Source organism: Periplaneta americana, chromosome 11 (genome assembly GCF_040183065.1).
Source record: "Periplaneta americana isolate PAMFEO1 chromosome 11, P.americana_PAMFEO1_priV1, whole genome shotgun sequence".
NCBI lineage: Eukaryota > Metazoa > Arthropoda > Insecta > Blattodea > Blattidae > Periplaneta > Periplaneta americana.
In genome coordinates this window covers 27,884,170-27,907,394 of record NC_091127.1, presented here as the reverse complement: position 1 = coordinate 27,907,394, position 23,225 = coordinate 27,884,170, and the positions used below count along the sequence as shown (strand labels likewise).

The window sequence follows — 23,225 nt, the reverse complement described above, 5'->3', positions numbered from 1 at the left end:
GGTTTTAATTTCATACTTTTAAGGGCACAAAATCAAAAACTAACATCGGAATATCAAAATAAAGATAATAAAAATGGAAAAAACCAAATTTTCATTTTTTCTTCAGTTTTGTTCGAAAATTTCACCTCTGCCTCCCCTTAAAAAAAGGCATACCCCCTCCCTTACAACATAGGCATAAGTGATGTATACAATAAATTGTTTCGTGCAGTCAGTAACGCGAGTCTTTGAAGCTTACGCAACACATTAAATTTCTTAATAAAGTAATTTCAAGTTACTTCGTCCTTTGAGACTTCTCATTTAAAATAATGTTAAAGCTTCAAAGTGCCTTACTTAATTATTAATAAAAAGTGCAACAAAAAAGACACAGTCACTAAATTGGCAACAATGATCACCATAAGCTACAAATCACAGCCTTCTATACTTGCAGTACTACCGTTGTAAGCATTCCAGGGCTTGAGCTTATCAAATAAGCGTGTCTAAATACACACAGAATACAGTTCCAGAAGGCTGTGGTTTAGATTTACGAAGCAAACAGATAGTACTCTTTGGTGTGAAGAAATGTATAAACAAATTTTTACGATCACATTTTTTCAGTGACGGTAGGCCTATGTCATTTTTCACTAATGGTATGTTTTCTGGCCATAGAAACCAGTGACGGTATTCCATACTGTCGCATACCGTCCCACTTCCCTCACTGCCTGCAATGACACTCCCATTTCTTGTGTAACGTGGCAGTGTTAACATTTTAAATACATGGTAATTCAGAACCTCTGCAACAAACTCTGGGGGTCATTAGATCTCGCAATGAGCTTCATTTTTCGTAAAACAATCCATATTCTCTTATTCCTCGTGTAGGAGCTACGCTACATCGAAAAAAAAAAAAAAAAGAAAAAAAAAAACAGGTTTTAGTGACAAGTACTCTTGCGGACAGGTTACAAGTGTCCTGTCATTTTGCTGCCCTGTTTGAATGGAGCGCTCTTCGGAACACGCTTCCGCTGCTCATGGAGGATGTACCCTTCACGATGTGAGGGGACATGTGATTCAAAATAACGTCCCAACGCACTTCAACCTGGTTGTAAAAGCACATCTGAACAACATCTATGGGGAACAATGGATAGGGAGAGCCGGACCTATTGCATGGCCATCGTGATCACCCGACTTCACGCCCCTTAATCCTTTTTTTTCTATTGGAACATGTGAAGTAATATACCACTCGAATTGACATCAGCGAGGGACAGACTATGCGAGTATTAGCTATTTTTTTTTATCAAATTCGACACAAGCCGATAACCACTGCTACGACAGTGTAATGGATGTAATCAGATTCAGGGTAGACACTTTGAACACCTGTAACTTGTCAGCAAACATACTTTAAAAATAATTCATTTCGCATTGTTACTAAAACCTGTCTTTATTTCGATGTTGCTTAGCTCCTAAACGAGATATAGGAGAACATGGGTTGTTTTACGAAAAATGATTCTCATAGCGAGATATATCGATCCACAGAGTTTGTTGCAGAGGTCCTGAATCACCCTGTATATGAACAATTAAAATTACATCTTCTTTTTGAAAATACTGTAGTGCTATATAAAAGTCAGTGTTAAAAGATTGTCGACACAGCGAAAGTTATCTGCCGCGTCTTTTGTTCTTTCCTACCTTGCTCGTACTGATTCTGTTTCCAAGCATAAACTCCGGACTAGTAATTGAAAGGTTCCAAGTTCGAAACCCGTTTAGTTTGGTCCGTTTTTGTTTTCTTTTGCCGCATTATTTAGCTTTTTATTTATGGATATGTTTCTTGTACATGTTTAAAATCATTGATAAATGGAGGGTTTGCTTCTTTTCTCAATGCGGTATGCAGTATCTAAATTATTCTCTAACTCAAAACCTTCAAACTCTGACTACTAGTAAGTTGGCATCAGTAATGAGTACTACATGAAATCGATAGCACATCAGTTCTCGTTTCTGTGATAAAGCTAACTCGAAATAGTCAAAATTAACTAATCAAATTCTCATTACTTAATGAAGCTTATTACTGCGAATAAACAATAAAGCAAGGAGATGCACTATCACCTTTACTTTTTAACTTTGCTCTAGAGTATGCCATTAGGAAAGTTCAGGATAACAGAGAGGGTTTGAAATTGAACAGGTTACATCAGCTGCTTGTGTATGCGGATGACGTGAATATGTTAGGAGAAAATCCACAATCGATTAGGGAAAATACGGGAATTTTACTGGAAGCAAGTAAAGAGATAGGTTTGGAAGTAAATCCCGAAAAGACAAAATATATGATTATGTCTCGTGACGAGAATATTGTACGAAATGGAAATATAAAAATTGGAAATTTATCTTTTGAAGAGGTGGAGAAGTTCAAATATCTTGGAGCAACAGTAACAAATATAAATGATACTCGGGAGGAAATTAAACACAGAATAAATATGGGAAATGCCTGTTATTATTCGGTTGAGAAGCTTCTATCATCCAGTCTGCTGTCAAAATATCTGAAAGTTAGAATTTATAAAACAGTTATATTACCGGTTGTTCTTTATGGTTGTGAAACTTTGACTCTCACTTTGAGAGAGGAACATAGGTTAAGGGTGTTTGAGAATAAGGTGCTTAGGAAAATATTTGGGGCTAAGAGGGATGAAGTTACAGGAGAATGGAGAAAGTTACACAACACAGAACTGCACGCATTGTATTCTTCATCGGACATAATTAGGAACATTAAATCCAGACGTTTGAGATGGGCAGGGCATGTAGCACGTATGGGCGAATCCAGAAATGCATAGTTGGGAGGCCGGAGGGAAAAAGACCTTTAGGGAAGCTGAGACGTAGATGGGAAGATGATATTAAAATGGATTTGAGGGAGGTGGGATATGATGATAGAGACTGGATTAATCTTGCTCAGGATTGGGACCAATGACGGGCTTATGTGAGGGCGGCATTGAACCTCCGGGTTCCTTAAAAACCAGTAAGTAAGTAAATAAACAATAAAATTAAGAACCATTAAAATATCTCCTATAGCACAAATAATGCCCTGAGGTGAAGGTTCCAAAGCCACATTCCTTCCCTTTGTAAGATATAAAAATGTATTTGAATATGAACACAGGGTAAGGATAGTATTCAGATAGTATTGTTTAACAATAGAACACTGTTTTCAGTTTAGTTTAAACTACGAAAACGCATTCATAAATAAATTGCAGGTATGATTCTAAACGGAGAATAACATTACAAGAAAAAAGAACAAAAGACGGATTACGAACTCGAGGCCTCTGGAGCTATTTAGTTCAGCGTTTAAGCTTGAAGCTAGAGGGCTTATTGTAAGCAAGGGGATGAAGGTAAGTACATTAACGAAAGAGGCAGCAAATCGCAACTTTCATACCAACAATCTGTTAAATTTTTAGCACTGTGTATTTCGTATATGTACTGCGTTAATTAATATCAAACCTAAACAATTTCAACAGCACTCATGAATTTTGTAGGAGGCTGAGTGTATTGTGAAGTTTCATCGTGTTTGCTTTTTTCCCCCCGTGGTTCATTTAAGACGCAAAGACATGTCGGGATGAGTCTTTGGAAATGGATCGCGGAAGTCATTGCCCTTCCAATTAATTTTATTCCCTCCCCTCACCTCTCAAATATAATCGTTCACTTGTTTTGCTTGACGTTGCCTTGACCTTGGTAGCAAAAAGTAGGAATTCGAAAGTCAGGATTAACATCTTCGACTCGTAAAGAACGAAAAATCGGTATCGATTCGATTCTCAGTGTCCGTGAGAGACTGTGGCGCGTGGCCAGGACCTGCAATGAGGACACTTTGCGTTGTGGACTAGTGCCCAGTGTTTCTCTGCTCTTTTTAATTATCCAAATAGGTTAGTACTTTTTCTCTTGCCCTTTTTCTTTCAAAACTCTTCCAATTCAGTGGAACTATGAATGCTAGAGTGAGACGAATGGCCAACAGAGTTGTAGCTCTCACAGATATTCTATTCAGTCCCGATACTCCTTGTGAGAATTTAATAACTAGAGACCGGAATCTTAGCTACTACTCTTTGAAGTTAAGTGAGTACGGAGTTTATGCAATGAACGAAATGTCTTGAAGAGTAGTGGCGCGTGGTGCTATACGATTCAAAAGAGACTATACTACTCCCGCATCAAGGTCAACAACTACAATACACAAATACAAGAATGATTTCAACAGTATGACTGTGATGTGTATTGACCAGGCTTCGAGACTTCGGACCCAATAGAGCAGTTCAATGAGAAATCCGCATAACGGCGTACTGAGAATAGTGGTGAAACGTACAGTGGATGAGGGTACTGTAGAATGAGGGTTGTGAAATTCAAGAAAGTAGCGCACACTCTTCCTCTGCCTCCAGAACCCATTGTTACTAGATGAGGTATATGGCTTAATGCAGCTATTTATTATGCCAAATACTGCCGTACAATTGTGCAGATAATCAACACATTGAGTGACGACTGTTCTGCAATCAGAATAATTAAAGCTCTGGATTTGAAGGTTCTGACGAATAATTTGGTTTTCATACAAACCCATTTTCAAACTGTGTCTGAAACTATTACACTGTTATAAAAGTCGAAGCAAGAGATGCCGGAAGCCCTCAAATTAGTTGAGGAAATGACACAGAGAATTAATGATACACCAAGTACACCGGTTAATGAACGTGTAAAACAGAAGTTGAAATCAATTTTATGTAAAAATAACGGATATGGAACATTGTGTAACATAAACAGAAAATTAGTGGACATAGAGTCACTCGAGAATAAAGAACAGTCTCTTAGAGACTGCAATGATATACTTTCTTTCAGAGATCGGAATAAACCGACTGTATTGTCTCAAAAAACAGAGGTATGAGAAGGGATTAGAGACTTCAAAGTACGCGTGACTTGTGCGTGCAAGCGACAACAGTAACGGGACCTGGAGACTTGCTTTTAATACTTCCCTCATCCCCTTTCTTTCGCTGGTAAATCCCGAAGTGACCTGAGCACTGAGGATTATACTGTTCAAACATCTTTGTTAAGTGACATAAAGATGGACTCGGTAGGGGATAAAAGTTTACGACTTCTTGGAAACATATGTATTGCTGGAGAATAAGATTCTCAGCAAATATTTGTGTGAGGTGAATATATATTTGTAATTTGTACAACCGTTCTTTTTTGTTTTTTTTATATAATTTATGTGCGGTTTATTGTAAATGCATTAAAATATAGAAAATATACAATAACAACGTAAAAAGGCTAAAAAATGCATTTAGTCTTAAAATAGGCAACGGGAGCTGAAAAAGGCAAAAAAAGGCAAAATAAAAATTGGGCCTATCGTCCCCAAATATGTGAAAACGTGTTTATCTCTAATAGGTCTTTCATACATACACTCAGTTAAAAAAAGGCATTTTGCTTAACATTCGGGCTCAGTTGTCTTTTCTTGTCATTGTCAACTTTGCAGCCGGTTTCTAGTCAAGAAGGTCCATTGTCGATTTAACTACATGATTTATGTATATATTTATCTTTTATTTACGTAATATCATATTTTTTTGCAGTTTCTGAAGTGAATTTCGGAACGATGCTAGTAACAAACCAAATAGCCTGAATCTAAGTAACTCAATATTCGTTATCTTGTGTATCAGTGTTCTGGTCTCCGATCATGCGCAGTGTCTTACATCTGAGACTTCGGAATATTCATTCGTCTCATTCTTTTCCAGGGAAACTGTACATGGTGTATCCCTCAACTTATTCAGGATTTCCGAATGGTGCTCTTCATTTATTTGTAAATAGGGTTTCAGGGAAGATGCATAGCAATGACCAGTGATCTTTATTAATTCTTGTTCTTGAATGTCAAAGTGAGTCATATTTGAAAGTGCTGTGCATCGACTGGAGTGGTTTGTAATTTTCTGTTTTGTGACGTCCAGACCAGTGCAGTTTGAAATGTTGGCAAACAAAGAAACAAATGCTAGGGTAGTGATAAAAATAAACAAATGCTAGGGACGCGATAAAATTGTGCGATAAGCAGCCATGATTGGTTGAAAGACGTCCTTTCGTACCGTTTTATTGCTGAAAAGTAGTGTGACGTAGTAAAAGTGTAATAGTCACTAAAAAAAAACAAAACATGCAAATATGCACGGAAAAAGTATACATATTTCGAATCATTAAGCCATGAAACGGATATTTACAAAGTTTGAGAACTGTAGCATGCTTATACAGGGACATCACTTTATTTTTACCAATATTTTTAACATTAACCTGGCTATACTTGGAAACACTGTAAACCCCCCCCCCCCTTTCCATTACAGGAGTTTGGAGTTGCTAGTGCAATATGTAAACAAATCATTTTACTAGCTACAGGAGGAGAGAAAAGTAGTGTATCCATTTATGTTACAGGGAAATACAGTATTATGATTTTCAGTTTGATCATTACTTTTACGGTATTTTATCAAAAAACAGTAGAATAGCAACAATTTTTTTCATAAACTCAACTCTTCAGGCAATTACATTCATTATGTAATGTCTACTTTATTCAGCATATTACTAACCTAATTTATTCCTGAAACGTAAGAAACCCAAATTTCTACAGCTAACTTCTTGACTGACTTATTAGGACTTCCCTGCATCCTTTCTCTAGTATCTTCTATAGCATCTTCTGTCACCTTTGTTGGCCATCTTACACTTTTCTTCCTTTCTGTGCACTCTGTTGCTCTAAACTTATCTACCAGATTAATTACATTTCTACGAAAATATTCCGTAATGGTGTAATCAGGAAATTGTGAAAAAAACTGTTGTTCACATTCGGTTATAGCCTATTGTAATATTCCAGTTTTCATCATCGTCCTTCATACTTAGAAACAGTAAAACAAAACTCTTGTTTAAATAATGCTGTTAAGTACCGTACCATATTATAGGGTACCGTACTTTCGGTAACTCTAATCTTCACTTGTGCTCAGTCCACACAGATAAATTCAGTTATGCTACACATACCTGTGTGAAAATAAACTTCAATAATATAAGCTCTTTCTTCTATAAAAACGCAACATATTTCTGAAACACACTGTACTTTGTACTATTTACTTCACTGCTAGCAACACCGGCCGTAAGTTTGTGTGGCTGACGTTAGCAAGGACATTAGTGAAAGGGGTGGGAATCAAGTACATTTAGAAACCCAGGTACAATAAAAATTTAAGTAAAAATAAAATGATGTCCCTGTATAAAACCATGCATTTGCATGGAAATTCTGTCTCTTAGTAATAGGCCCTAACACATGCAATTTTTAGACTTTTTTTTCTTTTCTTGTCATTGTCAACTTTGCAGCCGGTCTCTAACTCATTGCAAGGTGAAAAATCTCTTCCGATTCATAGTCTACCGCTCTGCGGGCAGACCTACCTTGACGCTAAATGAAGGATTACTAGTTACCAGTTACGTCGTCTGTGGTGTAGAAAATTTTAAAAGTATCGGACGATGCAGGTTAAAATATGCATAAAGTTTTCCATCCGTGGAGTACTAAACTCCATGACTTGCTTATGCTGCGGGAACTACAAAATGAGAAAGGTAGAGTTAATGCATTTCGTTCAAGTTTCGCCTCGCTGGAGAGGGAGCCTTTGGAACGGCCGAGCATGGCAAAGCATGCATACACAACTGTTATGACACAGGAAATAATTGAGTCTGTCCGACTCCTGCCTTCACATGAAATGCTACCAAAAATCATGAGTTCGTATTTCTCGTCATTACTTATGACAAATGGTAGCAACTTCGAAGTCACAGTCACTCAGCCATTCAAAGAATTGAGGTTATTTCAATTCCTAAAAACTTTCGTCATTCAATTCGTCTTCTTCCCTTTTTATTTTACTCTCTTTGTCTCCTCACAGCAATAACCTTCCTCATTTTCGTCTCCTTCATTGTCGTCCATCTTCGTTTATGGACATGATAATCATAAAATCTTACTTTTCTTCATCGTAAGTATTTCTTTCGTCATTCTCCTTCCCCTTACCTTCTCCTTCCGCTGGTTTCTGCGCACTGAGTTTTCTTTGTTGGATGCCTATACTCAGCCGTGGCGAAAATGTAATCGTGCGCCGAGCTACTGTGTAACCTGCAACGTGCATAGCACCTATGGAGGAAGGCGGACATCCGAAGGGGAAGTGAAGCAATTGTCTGACTTATTAACGGATTTTCATTTTCCTTACGTCAAGCACTTAAATATAATTTTATAGAGTATAAGGTTACAAACTGGGCGGCCGGGTAGCTCAGTTGGTAGAGCAGCTGGCTACGGACTGAAAGGTCTGGAGTTCGATCCCAGGTGGTCACAGGATTTTTTCTCGTTGCCAAACTTTCAGAACGGCTCCGAGGTTCACTCAGCCTCCTATAAAATTGAGTACCGGGTCTTTCCTGGGGGTAAAAGGCGGTCAGAGCGTGGTGCCGACCACACCACTTCATTCTAGTGCCGAGGTCATGGAAAGCATGGGGCTCTACCTCCATGCCCCCCAAGTGCCTTCATGGCATGTTACGGGGATACCTTTACTTTTTTTTTTTTTTTTTTTTTATAAGGTTACAAACTAATGTTTAGTACGTGTAACGAAGAAAGAAATGAACTAGAAAACATAGGACACATTATCACAATCTAAAGTTAACTGTCTTCAGAATGTCTCTGCGACAGAGTTTCAAAATCAGGAATTATGTCACTTACTGCCACTCGTAGTTGATCACGAAAGTATTTGTCTACCAGTCGTAATCTAAATTAGGTTTTTACTATTTTCATTGTTGAAAATAATTTTTCAAACGTAAGTTGTAGCGAACATGGCTTCAACAGAGCAAGCGAAAGAACGAAGCTTCGGATATTTATTTTTTGGCAAAGATTTGAAAAGTTCAACATTTGTCAAGTCCTTACATCTAGCTTTCATTGTAACATTACATTGTAAATCTGTGAGTTTAAATTGAAGACCTAACCGCATTATTCGTACATATGCTGAAAAAGGATCGAAATAGTAATAATAATAATAATAATAATAATAATAATAATAATAATAACACTTAACCTTTTAATGTTTCATGAGTAACATGTAGTATAATGCTGTTTTATGCTATACAACCGTTTTCCTCGTAATACTTGTGAACAAATCATACATTTAATATTGGCAGCAAAAAAATGCGTCCTCCCATCCTACATGAAACTTTCGTTTTTGTAGAGGTACATGGTTTCGAGAGAGACATCGCGACGATACCCCACTCGCAGGTCAGAGACAAATACAAATGGAACGGAGTTTGACTGCAGTGAGTGAGAGGGTGGGGATTGGGGAAGCAAGAGACATGCACAGCTATCATTGCGAGCCACAGTGTGCTCGTGAGTTACATTTTCGCCACGGCTGCTATAGCTACATATTACACTAGGCTTGAGATTTAATGCAATCTATGAGCCGTCGAGAGCAAAAGTGGTTTAAGTCAAAAACGGATAATGAGGGTTAAAGTAAACATTCCGTAAAATACAGCGCAAGGTAGCAATTAATATTCAATTTATTTAAACTATTAGTAGTCAGTGGAGAGCAGGAATGACATATTAATTGGTACTTTGCGCTATATTTTCAGAATTTTTACTTTAAACCTCATTACCCAATTTTGTCGTACACCACTTCTGCTCCGAACGGATCATATCTTGAAAAATCGTAGTGCAGGGTCGTAGTGCCCCCTCCTGAAACTCCATTCTATTCCACTGCTACTTTACTGCTACTGCTACTAGATGTATGTCTACCTGAACTGTGCTAGTCTGGAAATTAGAATGTGTAGCCTATCTGATATAGGAGAGTACCTATAAAGCGAAATTCATTACTCAGTTTGTTAGTGTGTTAACCGACGATGTTGACTAGCAGTGTTTAATAGGCTAATTTAAACATGGACGAAAAATTGTTGATACATTTTGTTCGTAGTTCTTCATTCAGGAATAGGGGAATTTTACATGCCACAAGTTCACGACCCAGGCCTTCCAGCTTTATTAAGGCCTATATTACACTATCAAATTTGTGTGTCACAGAAGTTTGGTAAAATATATATGATAAAATCTTTTATAGTGTAATATAGCATCTTTGATCACATCTAGCTGAGACATAGTTCTGTGATAAAAGTTATGGTCATCATCATACCTTTGATAAAATCTGTGACTGAGAAGAAAGAAAATGGTGGACATTAAGTACACATGGTCTGTGAAAACCACAAAACTTTTAATATCACATTAGGCAGTATAACTGTTACACAGCTACGTCATAGTTTCGTCATTACTTCGTTACTAAAGGTAATAGAATATCTGAGATTCTCTGTTGCATCCGGTAGAGCGCTCTAGTGTGCCGTGTTAAGAATCGATAGTACAACTGGCTCTGATCGATTACCACACTATATTTTGGTCAAAGAGAACACGCTACAGCAATAATATTCTACTTATTCTGTGCTCTTTGGTGTGTTCTTCTGTGGTTACAAGCAGAGCCTTCTTTAGTTATAAGCCGGGGCCATACGTCGGCAACACTGTAATTAACTGAACGTACAGTACACGTGTTTGTGCTAATGCCGATTTTCAATGTAAATTAATGTTGCAATATAAGTGTGTGTCGATGGAATTAGGTTTACGGTCGTACCAAACGTTAATTGTTGATGTATTATAAACTAAATGCGTGTTGGTGATAAAAAACAAGACAATAAATGAAAATAAAATGGTTGCAGTCCTTGGGAATTTTTACGGTTATGGATGAGAAAGTAATTGACTATTCTATTAAATATTAAATATTGTATAACCACATTTTTATATTCTTATTTATGGTTTGTGTGTATCAGAATTCTAGTCAAATTGTTGGGTCTCGCCTGCTATATCAATAAAGTTACGCCGTTGGTTTTCAAAGTCATTGTAAACAGCTGTTTTGTGATTCCATAAATGTTGCAGTTTTGTTGAAGATTCGGAATGCCTGCTATACGTCAGAAATGTCTATAATTTGTAGATGCATATAATCACTTTGTTGGTTTCGTATTTACAGGATTTAAAGTCCACTGAGTTTACGCTAATTGATACATACATGTACTTAATAGATAATGTTGCGTTTTGTTACGTATTATGTTGAAGGGATGTTTTTATTTTTTCATAGATTGTCTTACTTGGCTTAACTGTATTTACATCCTCATACTTTTATTATAATAGGAATGTCAATAGTTTCTTCTGTTTACATTTTATTTTAGGCCTATTTGCATAATTCACATTCTTAGCTTGTTTTCTGTAGTTATATTTTTTTAAATTATATTTTAAAAAGTTTATAACAAATAATTTAGGATAACAGTATTGTTATGGTGACTGGCCAGGTTCAAACTAAAACTGGCTTCCTGGACATCTGAAATATTTATAGAAAAGCACGACATAATCACATGGAATTAAAATGCATATGATATTCTACACCTTTCATGTCAGAGGTGAAACAACATTAAGCGGCAAAACATTGTCAATTTACTAGCCACATAATGGTTAATTGATTGGAATAGGGTATTGCGAAAGTACGTCATTATTTTATTTATCCGAAAGAAGCTCATTGGGCTTAGGAGGTACAAAAAGAACATTTCCTTTGGAATCACACAATGTATCACCTTTAGAAAAACTGCCATTTGAAAAATGTTTTATGCATACTACAGAATTTTTCTGGGGTTCCCAATTGCCTCTTTTTATATTTCTAACCCACTTCTGCCTTTGTTCAGGATCAACAGGAAATCTAAATGTAGTGACATAACCATCTGTTTTGGTATTGTAGTTGCTACGACACATAGGCACACAGCACTTTTTAGGCATTTGAAATATTTGTAGAAAAACACGATAGATAATCGCATAAGATAATATTAAAATATATCCTAAATCTTTCACAGATGAAACACCATTAAGTCGCAAAACATTGTCAATTTGCTAGCCACAAATTTGTTAACTGAATGGAACTTAAGAATACTGCGTAGGAACTTACGTCTTTATTGCATTATTGATTTTATTATTTTCGGTGCAAGGAGTATCTTATTTATTTATTTACCTTTGTATGTAAGTAGCCTACTTACGCCGTATTCTGAAGTATAGCAAATTGATTGCAATAAAACACTATTTTCGAACCCGCAGTAATTTACATCACTGCTCTGAATCTTGATCTTACCTTTGTGCATGAAGTAATATTGAAAAAATACGCGTTACGTATAACGAAAGCAATGAGCAAACACAATATCACTAAAATCTCCCGCCTCCACTCTGCGTTGCCAAACCTACCCATGCCCCGGCTTGTAACTAAAGAAGGCTCTGTTACAAGGCATCCATCATCATAAAATGACAGTCGATACGAACAGCTGTTAGAGGGGCGGCCATTTTTTCTCTATATACAACGCTTAAACAAGGGGTTTCGTATATATAGCTACTGCAAAGCAATTCCCATTGTATAGTTACAGATTGTTTATACATCCATCGCTTATGCATGGTTTATTAGTAACGTTTTCTGTCTCAACGCTGCATAAATCTCGTATAAAAACTATACATGGTTTATTAGTAAGACCGTTAGTATATATAGGATTTCACATCTTCACACTGAAGTTCTCTCAGTAGAGTGGATGGATTCCTTTTGTATCTTTTCTCCCTACCCCAATCTCTAATCCAAATCGTCGGCTTAGAGTGTAAACCTGCTAACTAACAAAAAGGACATTTTACAAGGAAAACAAAAAACTGTCTATACCTGTAAAGTAACGGTTAGCGCGTCTGGCCGCGTAACCAGGTGGTCAGGGTTCGATTCCCGGTCGAGGGAAGTTACCTGGTTGAGATTTTTTCCCGGGGTTTTCCCTCAAACCAATATGAGCAAATGCTGGGTAACTATCGGTGCTGGACCTCGGATTCATTTCACCGGCATTATCACCTATCACCTTCACCTCATTCAGACGCTAAATAACCTAAGATGTTGATAAAGCGTCGAAAATAACCAACTGAAAAAACAAACAAAAAACTGAGTATAAATTAACTCTGAAACCTCACCATCTATACTTTGGATTTGGTCCTGAAGTTTCAAAGTACTCAGTTTTTTTGTTTCTCCTGTAAAAAATCCATTTTGTCAACAGGTTTACACTCTAGGCCGACGAAATACGTTTTTTCTTTGATTTCTTCTTTAGTATTAATGCAATAACCATTACTGCATTTACAGTTGCAACAAGCATAGAACTGTTGTGAATCCATTATTAGAACTGTGATGAAAGATATTATAAAAGCTTTGACATAGTGTAATATACTCAAAATCTTACATTTGATCATATATATTTGGTCAAAAATTGTATCATATTCTGTGACACAGGCCTAAAGGAAGCCAAGTTAACGATTTGATTGGCATTAAATTTCACAGCTGTTGGCTGGATTTGGACACGTCGACACGACTGTAATAGCAAACTTTGTAACCATTAGACTATCGATATTGCAATATAACGATGACGCAACAGCTTTGCGGATATGTAACATTACATAGTTATTTCACGTCTTTCATGTCGACGAAAAAATCTGTTACACCCTCATTTATTCCCAGCACACATTTCTTTTTTCTTGCCGTAATATGAATCCGCGTCTTCGGCGATGAATACCAATCTGCTGGCCACGTTTAGGTATCAGAATCAAGGAACCTGAATTTTTACACACACAATCTTGTTGCATCTTGGCAATCGCCTGGGAATTTCTCACGATTGGCCACTACCTGGGCCAAATTTCGAACTGGGGTCCTTTCGATTACTGGCAGCCGCCTGCCACCCACCCCACTCACTCACTCCGCCAGCGTGCGAGAGCTAAATTAAAACACAGTTGTGCATTGTAAGGGCTTCCTCTGTGCGTGCGTGTGTAGTCCTCACGCAGCCACCGTGTGTGACAGTTGCATGTGCAGGCACTGATTTTTGTAGTGAGTGAACAGGATTACACCACTGAAAGATGATATCGATGCATAACGGCGAATGTGAATATCAAGGTATGTACCTGCTATTAGGTTACCATAGTAACGAACTATATCGAGAACTCGTCACAGTTGGTGTGTAGTATATAGCATAAGTACTGTATGTAATGCTTGTCTGATCTTTCGTTGTGTTGTTGAGCTGTAGCACTTGTCTGGGTATGTTCAGTTGTACTGATACGTTACCATGGTAATCTGCGGTACCGGTAGTATGATCGGAAATGCAAAATGTGTATTTCTGTTATTTAGTTGTCGTGGTAACCTATTAATAGTGTTAATTTTGCCATGTGTTAAACTATAATGTGATTTTTTTGTTACAAGTTGATCTTGATAACCTATAATAATATAGTGAGAAATAGTATATTACCACAATCCAGTATATACAGTCACGAAGCTCAATACGTAGTAAATATGCATCCATATATAGTTGCTAACCACTAGGATCGCTAATATCGACAATGCGAAATAGTGCCGGCACAGTCTATTGTTCCTAGCAACCTCACAACTCAAGCTTCGTGACTATATATTAGCCTGTGATATTACGTTACAACGTTGGGAAGAGATTCTTACAAAATCGAGGAAAAGTTTTCTTGATTTAATAATGCACATCACAAACGTGTATTGTAAAGTATTTTTTGCGCGATAGTATGTTTTGAAATTAACATTTTTAAAAATCTGCTCTTTTTCCATGTTGTCATAGGTCTTCCTCTTTTTTTTCTTCTTGATGCGGTCCAATCATAAGTCAACCTTGGTAATCTTTCCGTATTCATTTGCATCATATGCCCATACCATATTAGTTGTTTTGTGAAATATCCTCTACAATATCATTATTAACTTGCATTTTCTCCCTGATTATATCGTTTCTAATTTTATCTCTTCTTGAAATGCCTGCTGATCGTCTCCAATAATCCATTTCTAAGGCCAAACCTTTATTTTTGAATGCGTTTTGCAATTGCCAAGTTTCTGCCCCGTATAAAGTTGTACTTCTCACAGTTGATTTATAAATGTTATGTTTAGTTTCAATTCTGATTTTATTATCCCATAAGAGTGGATATCGCATATTTCCCTTTCTTCAAACGTTCTTTAATTTCTAAATGGTTCCTTCCGTCATCTGTGATTGTAACACCCAGATATTTGTATTTATTACTATATTTAATAACACCTTTATTTTCAATTATCAGAGTTTGTTTCTTTCCCCCAATAACCATATAATGAGATTTTTCAAAATTAATTTTAATCCAGATTTTTCACATTCTCAACGAGTTTTCTGCTCATGCATTCAATATCATCATATTCTTCTGCTAGTATAATTTGATCATCAGCAAATTGTAGAGTATATAATGCAGTGCTCGGGAAAAGTGACACAAGTTTCCACAAACCTTTTTTGATAATTTATTGACAACTTACGGAACATCTGCTCGCTTTGAAAAAAATACATAATTATTTTTCTCCCATTACAATAATTCATACAGAAAAAAATCAAATCGACATAAACCAGTGTAAGTTGTCAATAAATTATCAAAAAAGGTTTGTGGAAACTGACTTATGTCACTTTTCCCAAGCACTGCAGATATATTTTTGTCCTTTTAGAGCTTCTTCCAGGTACATTTTAAACAGTGTTGGATTATTATTATTATTATTATTATTATTATTATTATTATTATTATTATTATTATTATTTGGGAATGCGGTAGTATCGTGCTGAAGCCCTGCGCTTGAAGCCGAGAGATCGTGTGTTCGATTCTCATTGGGGTCATGGATTTCCTCTTTTGATGTAATCTTTAGGCGGCATTGAGGCCCTGGTTTCGCTTGGCCTAAACTAACGGAAATAATTAATGTCATTTCCTTGGGTATGAAGGCTGCAAGCACGTAGGACTAACATCCCTACTGTTACTAATGCGGATTTTCTGTAAAGGTGGGGTCCTTAACCACACTCTTTCCAGTGGGTTTGTTATATGGATAATTTTAATAATAATAATAATAATAATAATAATAATAATGATAATAATCCGTGGCGCTACAGCCCAGGAAGGGCCAAGACCGACCAGCCGGCTGCTGGCCTCACGGCCACATTCTGAAGCAGAGGTGGACGATCATCCAACCAGAATCGAGGTATCGTGTGGTTAGCACGATGAGCCCCCCAGCTATAAGGCTGGTTTTCGTAACCGGATTTTTGTTACCTATCGTAGCTCCCCAAGTGCATCACGATGCTGGGTGGGCACCGGTCCCATACACTGGCCGAAATTTCATGAGAAAATTTCTTCCCCCATGAGGACTCGAACCAGAAGGCATTCTGTAACGCGAGTCCCAGGCAGGATGCCTTAGACCACGACGCCACGGCGCGGGACGTGGATAATTTTACTCTTTTATCCCCCCCCCCCCTTCAATTCTTCAATGAAATGCATCGCACATGTTGTGAATCATTATATGTAGGAGTTTTGCTGTGTTCTGGTTTCATTTTGGCAATCGGTTTGGTGGTTTTAGATTGACGAACGTATTACAAATTCTTTCCATTTAAAATATCGGAAAATATGTTTTTGGGTAAGATTTAATGACATTAGTGGGTGCATGCCAGTTTTTTTTTTCTAGATTAAGTTTGGCATAAACGAACCGATACGAAATGAACATTAAGAAAATTACAATTTTCTTTTTTAAGAATTACTATAGAAAATCCTAAACATTTTTGTCTGTGTTGGTACTTTTGTAACGTCTTGTTCTGAATACACTGTGTAGGCTGCTGTGTTGTATATATTTTGTGGCTTCCTGTTTCGCATCTTGCAATTACATTTTCTATATTCAGCTCGACCTTGTACACTGGGAACGCGTCTGTGACCCCCACGGGGATTCGTAATAATGCCATTGTTATGAAAATACACTGTCATTAAGTACGGATTGGGGAAAATGTAAAAAAAAAGAGACGTGCATTTTACCTTTAATAGTACTAATTTTGTGAAACATTATTTTAATTATTGTACCTAATGTTGTGGAATGTTGTTAAATATAAGAGCCGAGTTAGCTCTGTCTGGAGAGTGGCGGATTACGAACTGAAGAGACTAGATTCAAATACCTTTTGAAAGCGGAATTTTTAATTTCGTCTTAATTTTCAAACAGACTTCTCAGATATACGAGTATATCGTATAGATTTTTTTAAAGGAATTGCATTTTGAAAAGCGGAGAGTTACCGTAGATTTTGTGTAAACTCAATATTTTTACGGTCTTACTAATAAAAACTCTATATACAGACGTTTAATTGTCTTATACTTATACAATGAGTAGCTCATTTATAAGTCGTGTGTAAATTCCTTACTAATAATCACTACATACGTCGTGTATAACAGTATAACTGTTACACAGCTACGTCATAGTTTCGTCATTCGTTACGAAAGGTTACGAATATCTGAGGTTCTCTACTGGATCCAGTAGAGCGCTCTAGTGTGGCGTGTTAAATATCGATAGTACAACTGGCTCTAATCGATTACCACACTACATTTTCGTCAAAGAGTACAAACTAAAGCAATATTATTCTAATAATTCTATGATCTTTGGTTTGTTCTTCTGTGGTTACAAGGTAAACATCATCATAAAATGACAGTCGATACGAACAGCTGTTAAAGGGGCGGCCATTTTTTCCCTATATACAACACTTAAACAAGGGGTTTCGTGTATATAACTACTGCAAAGCAATTCCCATTGTATAGTTACAGCCTGTTTATACGTTCATAGCTTATTCACAGTTTATTAGTAACGTTTTCTGTCTCAACTCTGCATAAGTCTCGTATAAAAACTATACACGGTTTATTAGTAAGACTGTACATCTATAAGTCTGATGTGCGTAGGCCTATTGTGTCGAGACGAAACGACCAAAGAAATGATTATTAATTTGCAAAGAAAGCAATGAGTTTAAAGACCATTACATTACGGAAGATAAAAATGTTGAAGATAACTGTGACTAAGATCTGGCAGGTGCCTTTATTGTGCAATAATTCCTATGACGCTTATGATTGGAGACTTGAACGTGATACGAGATTTTTTAGTCTTGAATAAACTCAAAATTCTCGCACAGTGTTGCAACATTTTAATACTCTGCTTTACAAACATTTTGTTGTTACCGTACATCTATATTTTATTGTAATATTTATTAGAGATCGTGGTATAAATCCACCGTAGAAAGTTTACTTCGGAAGGAAGTATTGCATTTGGTATTTACAGTTTATGTAAACAAGATAGGATTGGTACTCTGCTACGTAGATTACAGGGTTGTTTCTGATCTCTGATAACGAATTTGAATAACATGTACGTCAGAAGTCACACGACAGCTGAACTGTGGCGCGAGGTGACAGACCAGTAGTGAGTGATCTCATAGTCAGAGTGCACGGCGACTCACAGCAGAAATTCCCAAGAAAATCGAGCCTTTTTGAGAGGGGTACATTATGACCCTTTCCAATGCCAAGTACAGTTAAGTGAAAATAAAAGAAGCCTGCAATAAACGAGGTTTCGTTATTCCCAAGAAAGGAATCTTCTGTGTATTTAATAAGATTGGTAAAGCTCGAATGGAATTAATTTGTATCATCTCGTGAGGTGCGGCGACTTGTGACGGGAGTGGTTTTGCTTGCTTTTTCCACTTTGGAATTAATCCCATCCGAGCTTTGCCAGTCTTATTAGGTACACACAAAATGTCTTTCTTAAAAAGTAACGAAACCACGTTTTTTGCAGGCTCCTATGATTTTAACGCAACTATACATGGCATCGGAAAGAGTTGTTGTGTACCCCTTCCAAAAAAGGCTCGATTTTCTTGGGCATTGCTACTGTGATACACCGTACACTATAATTATGAAGTCACTCACTACTGGTCTGTCACCTCTCGTCGCAGTTCAGCTGTCGATATGATTCCTGACGCGCATGATGTCATTCAAATTCGTTATCAGATCCGAAACAGCCCTGTATCTTTCCTTTCGCTGTCCTACCGTAAGAGTAACAGCAGCACACTTCTGAATGAAAATCATTTTGTCGAATATACTGTACTCGTAGACGTGTTCTTATATTATGACTGTTCAAGTGATTCCCAAGCTGTTCTGCAAGAAACTCGCACGGACGTCGAGGATTCGGATTGTAACCAGAGAGATGACCCCTAGGGTGTTTTAGTCGTATTACTTATTCATTAATACTCGTATATCTATCGATTTTCCCTATAGATAAGAGACATAACTGTTCCGTTCTTTTTAACTAATACTATTGGGACATAAATATTTAAGTTCTTGGGATGTACCTCCTTAAAACTGGAAGTGTTATATATTTCTTAGTCATTGACAACTTGAGTGTAAAAATAATAATAATTTATTCTGTAAGAGTTCTCTGAATCCGGAAAGTTTAAAGTCCTATGGTGTAGGCCAGTGGTTCTCAAAGTGGGAGTCGTGTAAAGAGCTGAAGTTGGTCGCGAGATGATAACAAAGTAACACAAAGACGCCTATATTAATATACATTTATGCTGCATTTACAAACATAACAGTGTCGAACATAAAAATAAAAAAAAAGTATTTCAATAGTTATAAAGTAAAAAATCATTAATATGGATAAGTGTCCCTGTCCCCCCGTCCCCCAGAAAGTAGCCTCTCAAATCTGGACTAAGTATTCGGTACACACACATATCATTTTAAAGTTCAAGCAGATTACCCACTTTTGGTTTGATGGCAATCATAGACGAGAAGTCGGCCTGAGTGGCGTAGTTGGTATAGCGCTGACCTTCTGTGCTCGAGATTGCGGTCCGATCCCAGTGCAGGTCGATGGCATTTAAGTGTGCTTAAATGCGAAGGCTCATGTCAGTAGATTTACTGGCATTTAAAAGAACTGCGGGACAAAATTCCTGCACACCGGCGACGCTGATATAACCTCGGCAGTTGCGAGCGTCGTTAAATAAAACAGAATTTAAATTAGACGAGAAACATACCTATTTCGCATAAATACGACGTTGCAAATGTTATACAAAATTTAAGAGCTTTTTTTTTCAAGCTCGAGGTATTCTTTTGTTACAAAATTGGTCTATGCTCTGTGGGAGAAAGGTCTAGTTTTAACATTCCATCAGTAGAGACCCAGAAACAAAATTTGGGCCACCTAATTTTACTAAGTTCCAGATACAACGCATTGTGCATCTGAAGTAAACAAGAGCTCCTAAATGTATGCTACTTGATGATCGAGTTTAATAATTTAATTATATTTATGTATGACATTGTTATTATTATTATTATTATTATTATATAATTTTATTGGTATGTTGGGAAGATAAAAAGAATTATTATTGTATTACATTAATTATGTATTAATTATAGCAATGTAGTAATTTTGTATCAAACTGGTTGAGTGGAAGAGAAGGCCGAATGGCCTTAACTCTGTCAATTAATATTTGAGGAGATGTTATTCTGAAGGACAAATTAATAAAATCTTTAATATTAACTCTGTCAGTTAAACCAAACCATTATTATTATTATTATTATTATTATTATTATTATTATTATTATTATTACTTGTGGACAGTCTTGCCAAGCTTTTTGCCTACATAGAGGAGACGGCTACCAAGACTCGGCCCAATTTTTAATTTCGTATTTGTAGATATTTCATTTACTTTTTTCTCCATATTTTTTTGGAATATCAGCCAGTTGAACAAAGCGGATTCAGTATCAATATGTAACTGTTGTAATTGTTTTGAGTTTCTTCCTGAAAATACTCGTAAAGCTGTTGTTTAAAATCGTACTTCGAGTGTTATCCATTGATTTTGAGTAAAATTATAGTTCGCGATTTTACAGGGATTCGTATTTTTGGAATGGAATCGAAAACCGTACCGGAAGTGGAGGCGCGAAGGGAAATCTCGCCCAAAAGTGAATTGTGCCTTCAAAAATTTTGGGAACCACTGGCATAGGCTATTAGTGCCGTCTCATCTCAATGTTGATTTGATTTTTTTCCGTTTTAATACAACATTTTGCTCTGTTACGTCTGGAAGGGATTATATGTCCCTCTTTTGAATAGGTTGTTGGTACCAGACGTTCGTGTAATCACGATGTACTTTACATTTTAGGTGTTTAGTTTATTGCGTACATTTTGTTTTCTCAATGTTTTGCAGTATAGCTTGCTACTGGCATCGGTTGTTGCATTTCTGTTACTTCACTTCTTGCCTTATTTTCTCATATTAGAACCCGTAACTGCGACATAAAGTAAAGCTGGACATTGCATTTTTTTACGTGTCTGAAATCTAGAAAGGAAACCATACATGCTACTGGGTTTGAACCTGCGCAGTTCACATCCATTGGCGGTCACGGTAACCGCTAGACTATTTAAGACGACCAGTTCAACTTAATTCACGATGTAAAGAGAATTACTGGAATTTTCTGGATGAGAAGAACGTTAAAACATGAATTGGCTCGTCGCCCGTGTATTTCATCACTTCATAAGCAACGGCAATCTACATTTAATTTTCTACTCAAAAACCACTTATCTGTCTAATGTACATGTAGTGTACGTGGGATTTGTATGTTTCATGAAATCCATCTTCTACTTGTGTGGCGCACATAATACAGTCAGCCAAAGTTCTTTTCTCTGATATCATATCAGTGAAGATAATCCAACCAGCGAACACAATTCTTTCGATGACGTAAATTTTTAATCTTGTGGGATACCTTTCTTGTAATCGCCAATGTAAAAACGCCAACGTGATTCATTTTGCTGTGTGTAGTAGTCAACATTTTAAGTTCAGTGTGGAAAATGTTTTAAATCTCAAAGGAGTAATCAACTCGTCCGACTGTGGAAGTAACGGATCTAGGTTCAAAATCTCGGGTGGGACAAGTTGGTTATTTGAACATTTTTACATAGGTTTTCTTCAGCCTGCTTATGATATCCATAGACCTCGATGTGACTATTTTGAGCAGAGTTATAGCTTTCGAGGTTTTGGTTTTTCTGATAACATGTTAAAACCAGTATTAGCACTGCCTTAAAAACAGCATTATTTTCTATATAACGTTTTTTGTTCTGTGCAAGTTGCTGTGTTTCAGAATCCGTATTTATACCTCGCCAAAATAATTTAAAAGTTCTTCAGGATCATCCGTGATTGCTTTTATAAAAGGATTAGCTGCTTTTCACATTTCGCCACTGTTTTAAAGGCTGTTAAGACACCTTATTTGTTCGGGAAAATGTCCGTAATCAACTATTGTTTATCGTTTCCCTAGAAAGATTTTCTTTTCGTCATATTGTTCATTTCTTGACAAGTAAGTAATGTGCTTACAATCTATAAATCTCTATTGACGTCCAGTATTTCTGTCAGTAGGCCTATAAGTAGAGCTTTTTGTAAGTGAGAAAATGATAGAACAGATTTAAGTATACAAATATTTGTTTTATGTAAATTTATGCAACAGTAATTAGAACAGATTTAAGTATAGAAAAATTTGTTTTATGTAAATTAATGCAACAGTAATTTATTAGGGTACATACGATACTTTAATTGTAAAATATATAAATGATGTTACAAAAAGTCTTAGATGTGAGATGCAGAAAATCGAAATTTGCATCTTTATTTGAGTGCACATTAAATTATTTGTATGTACGTTTAGAGTAATAGTTCTACGGTCTTACTAATAAAAACTATATGTACAGATATTTAACTGTCTTATACTTATACAATGAGTAGCTCGTTTATACGTCGTGTGTAAATTCCTTACTAATAATCACTACATACGTCGTGTATTACAATACAACTGTTACACAGCTACGTCATAGTTTCGTCATTACTTCGTTACGAAAGGTAATAGAATATCTGAGGTTCTCTATTGCATCCGGTAGAGTGCTCTAGTGTGCCGTATTAAGTATCGATAGTACAACTGGCTCTGATCGATTACCACACTATATTTTGGTCAAAGAGTACAGCTACATCAATATTGTTCTAATTATTCTGTTCTCTTTGGTTTGTTCTTCTGTGATTACAAGGCAACCATCATCATAAAATGACAGTCGATACGAACAGCTGTTAGAAGGGCGGCCATTTTTTCTCTATATACAACGCTTAAACAAGAGGTTTTGTGAATATAACTACTGCAAAGCAATTCCCATTGTATAGTTACAGACTGTTTATATGTCCATCGCTTATGCATGGTTTATTAGTAACGTTTTCTGTCCCAACTCAGCATAAGTCTCGTATAAAAATTATACACGGTTTATTAGTAAGACCGTTAGAAAATAAAATATGACCAGAAATATCGTTAGTAACATGGTATAACAACTTAATTGTTGAGAAAT

At 36.5% G+C, this 23,225-nt stretch overlaps 1 protein-coding gene across 3 annotated transcripts in view; it reads left to right on the top strand.

Annotated features, from left to right (window-relative positions):
• Nucleotides 1-23,225, top strand: part of LOC138708898 (uncharacterized) — an 85,739-nt gene that overhangs the window by 7,885 nt on the left and 54,629 nt on the right. Inside the window, exon 1 of one of the 3 annotated variants that reach the window (XM_069839210.1) lies at nucleotides 13,364-13,970. The exons of the other annotated variants lie outside the window; for them this stretch is intronic. Coding sequence (XP_069695311.1) covers nucleotides 13,934-13,970 — 37 coding nt within the window. The 5' untranslated portion in view covers nucleotides 13,364-13,933. Of the gene's footprint in view, nucleotides 1-13,363; nucleotides 13,971-23,225 lie in introns of those variants that run through there. 3 annotated transcript variants of the gene reach the window in all.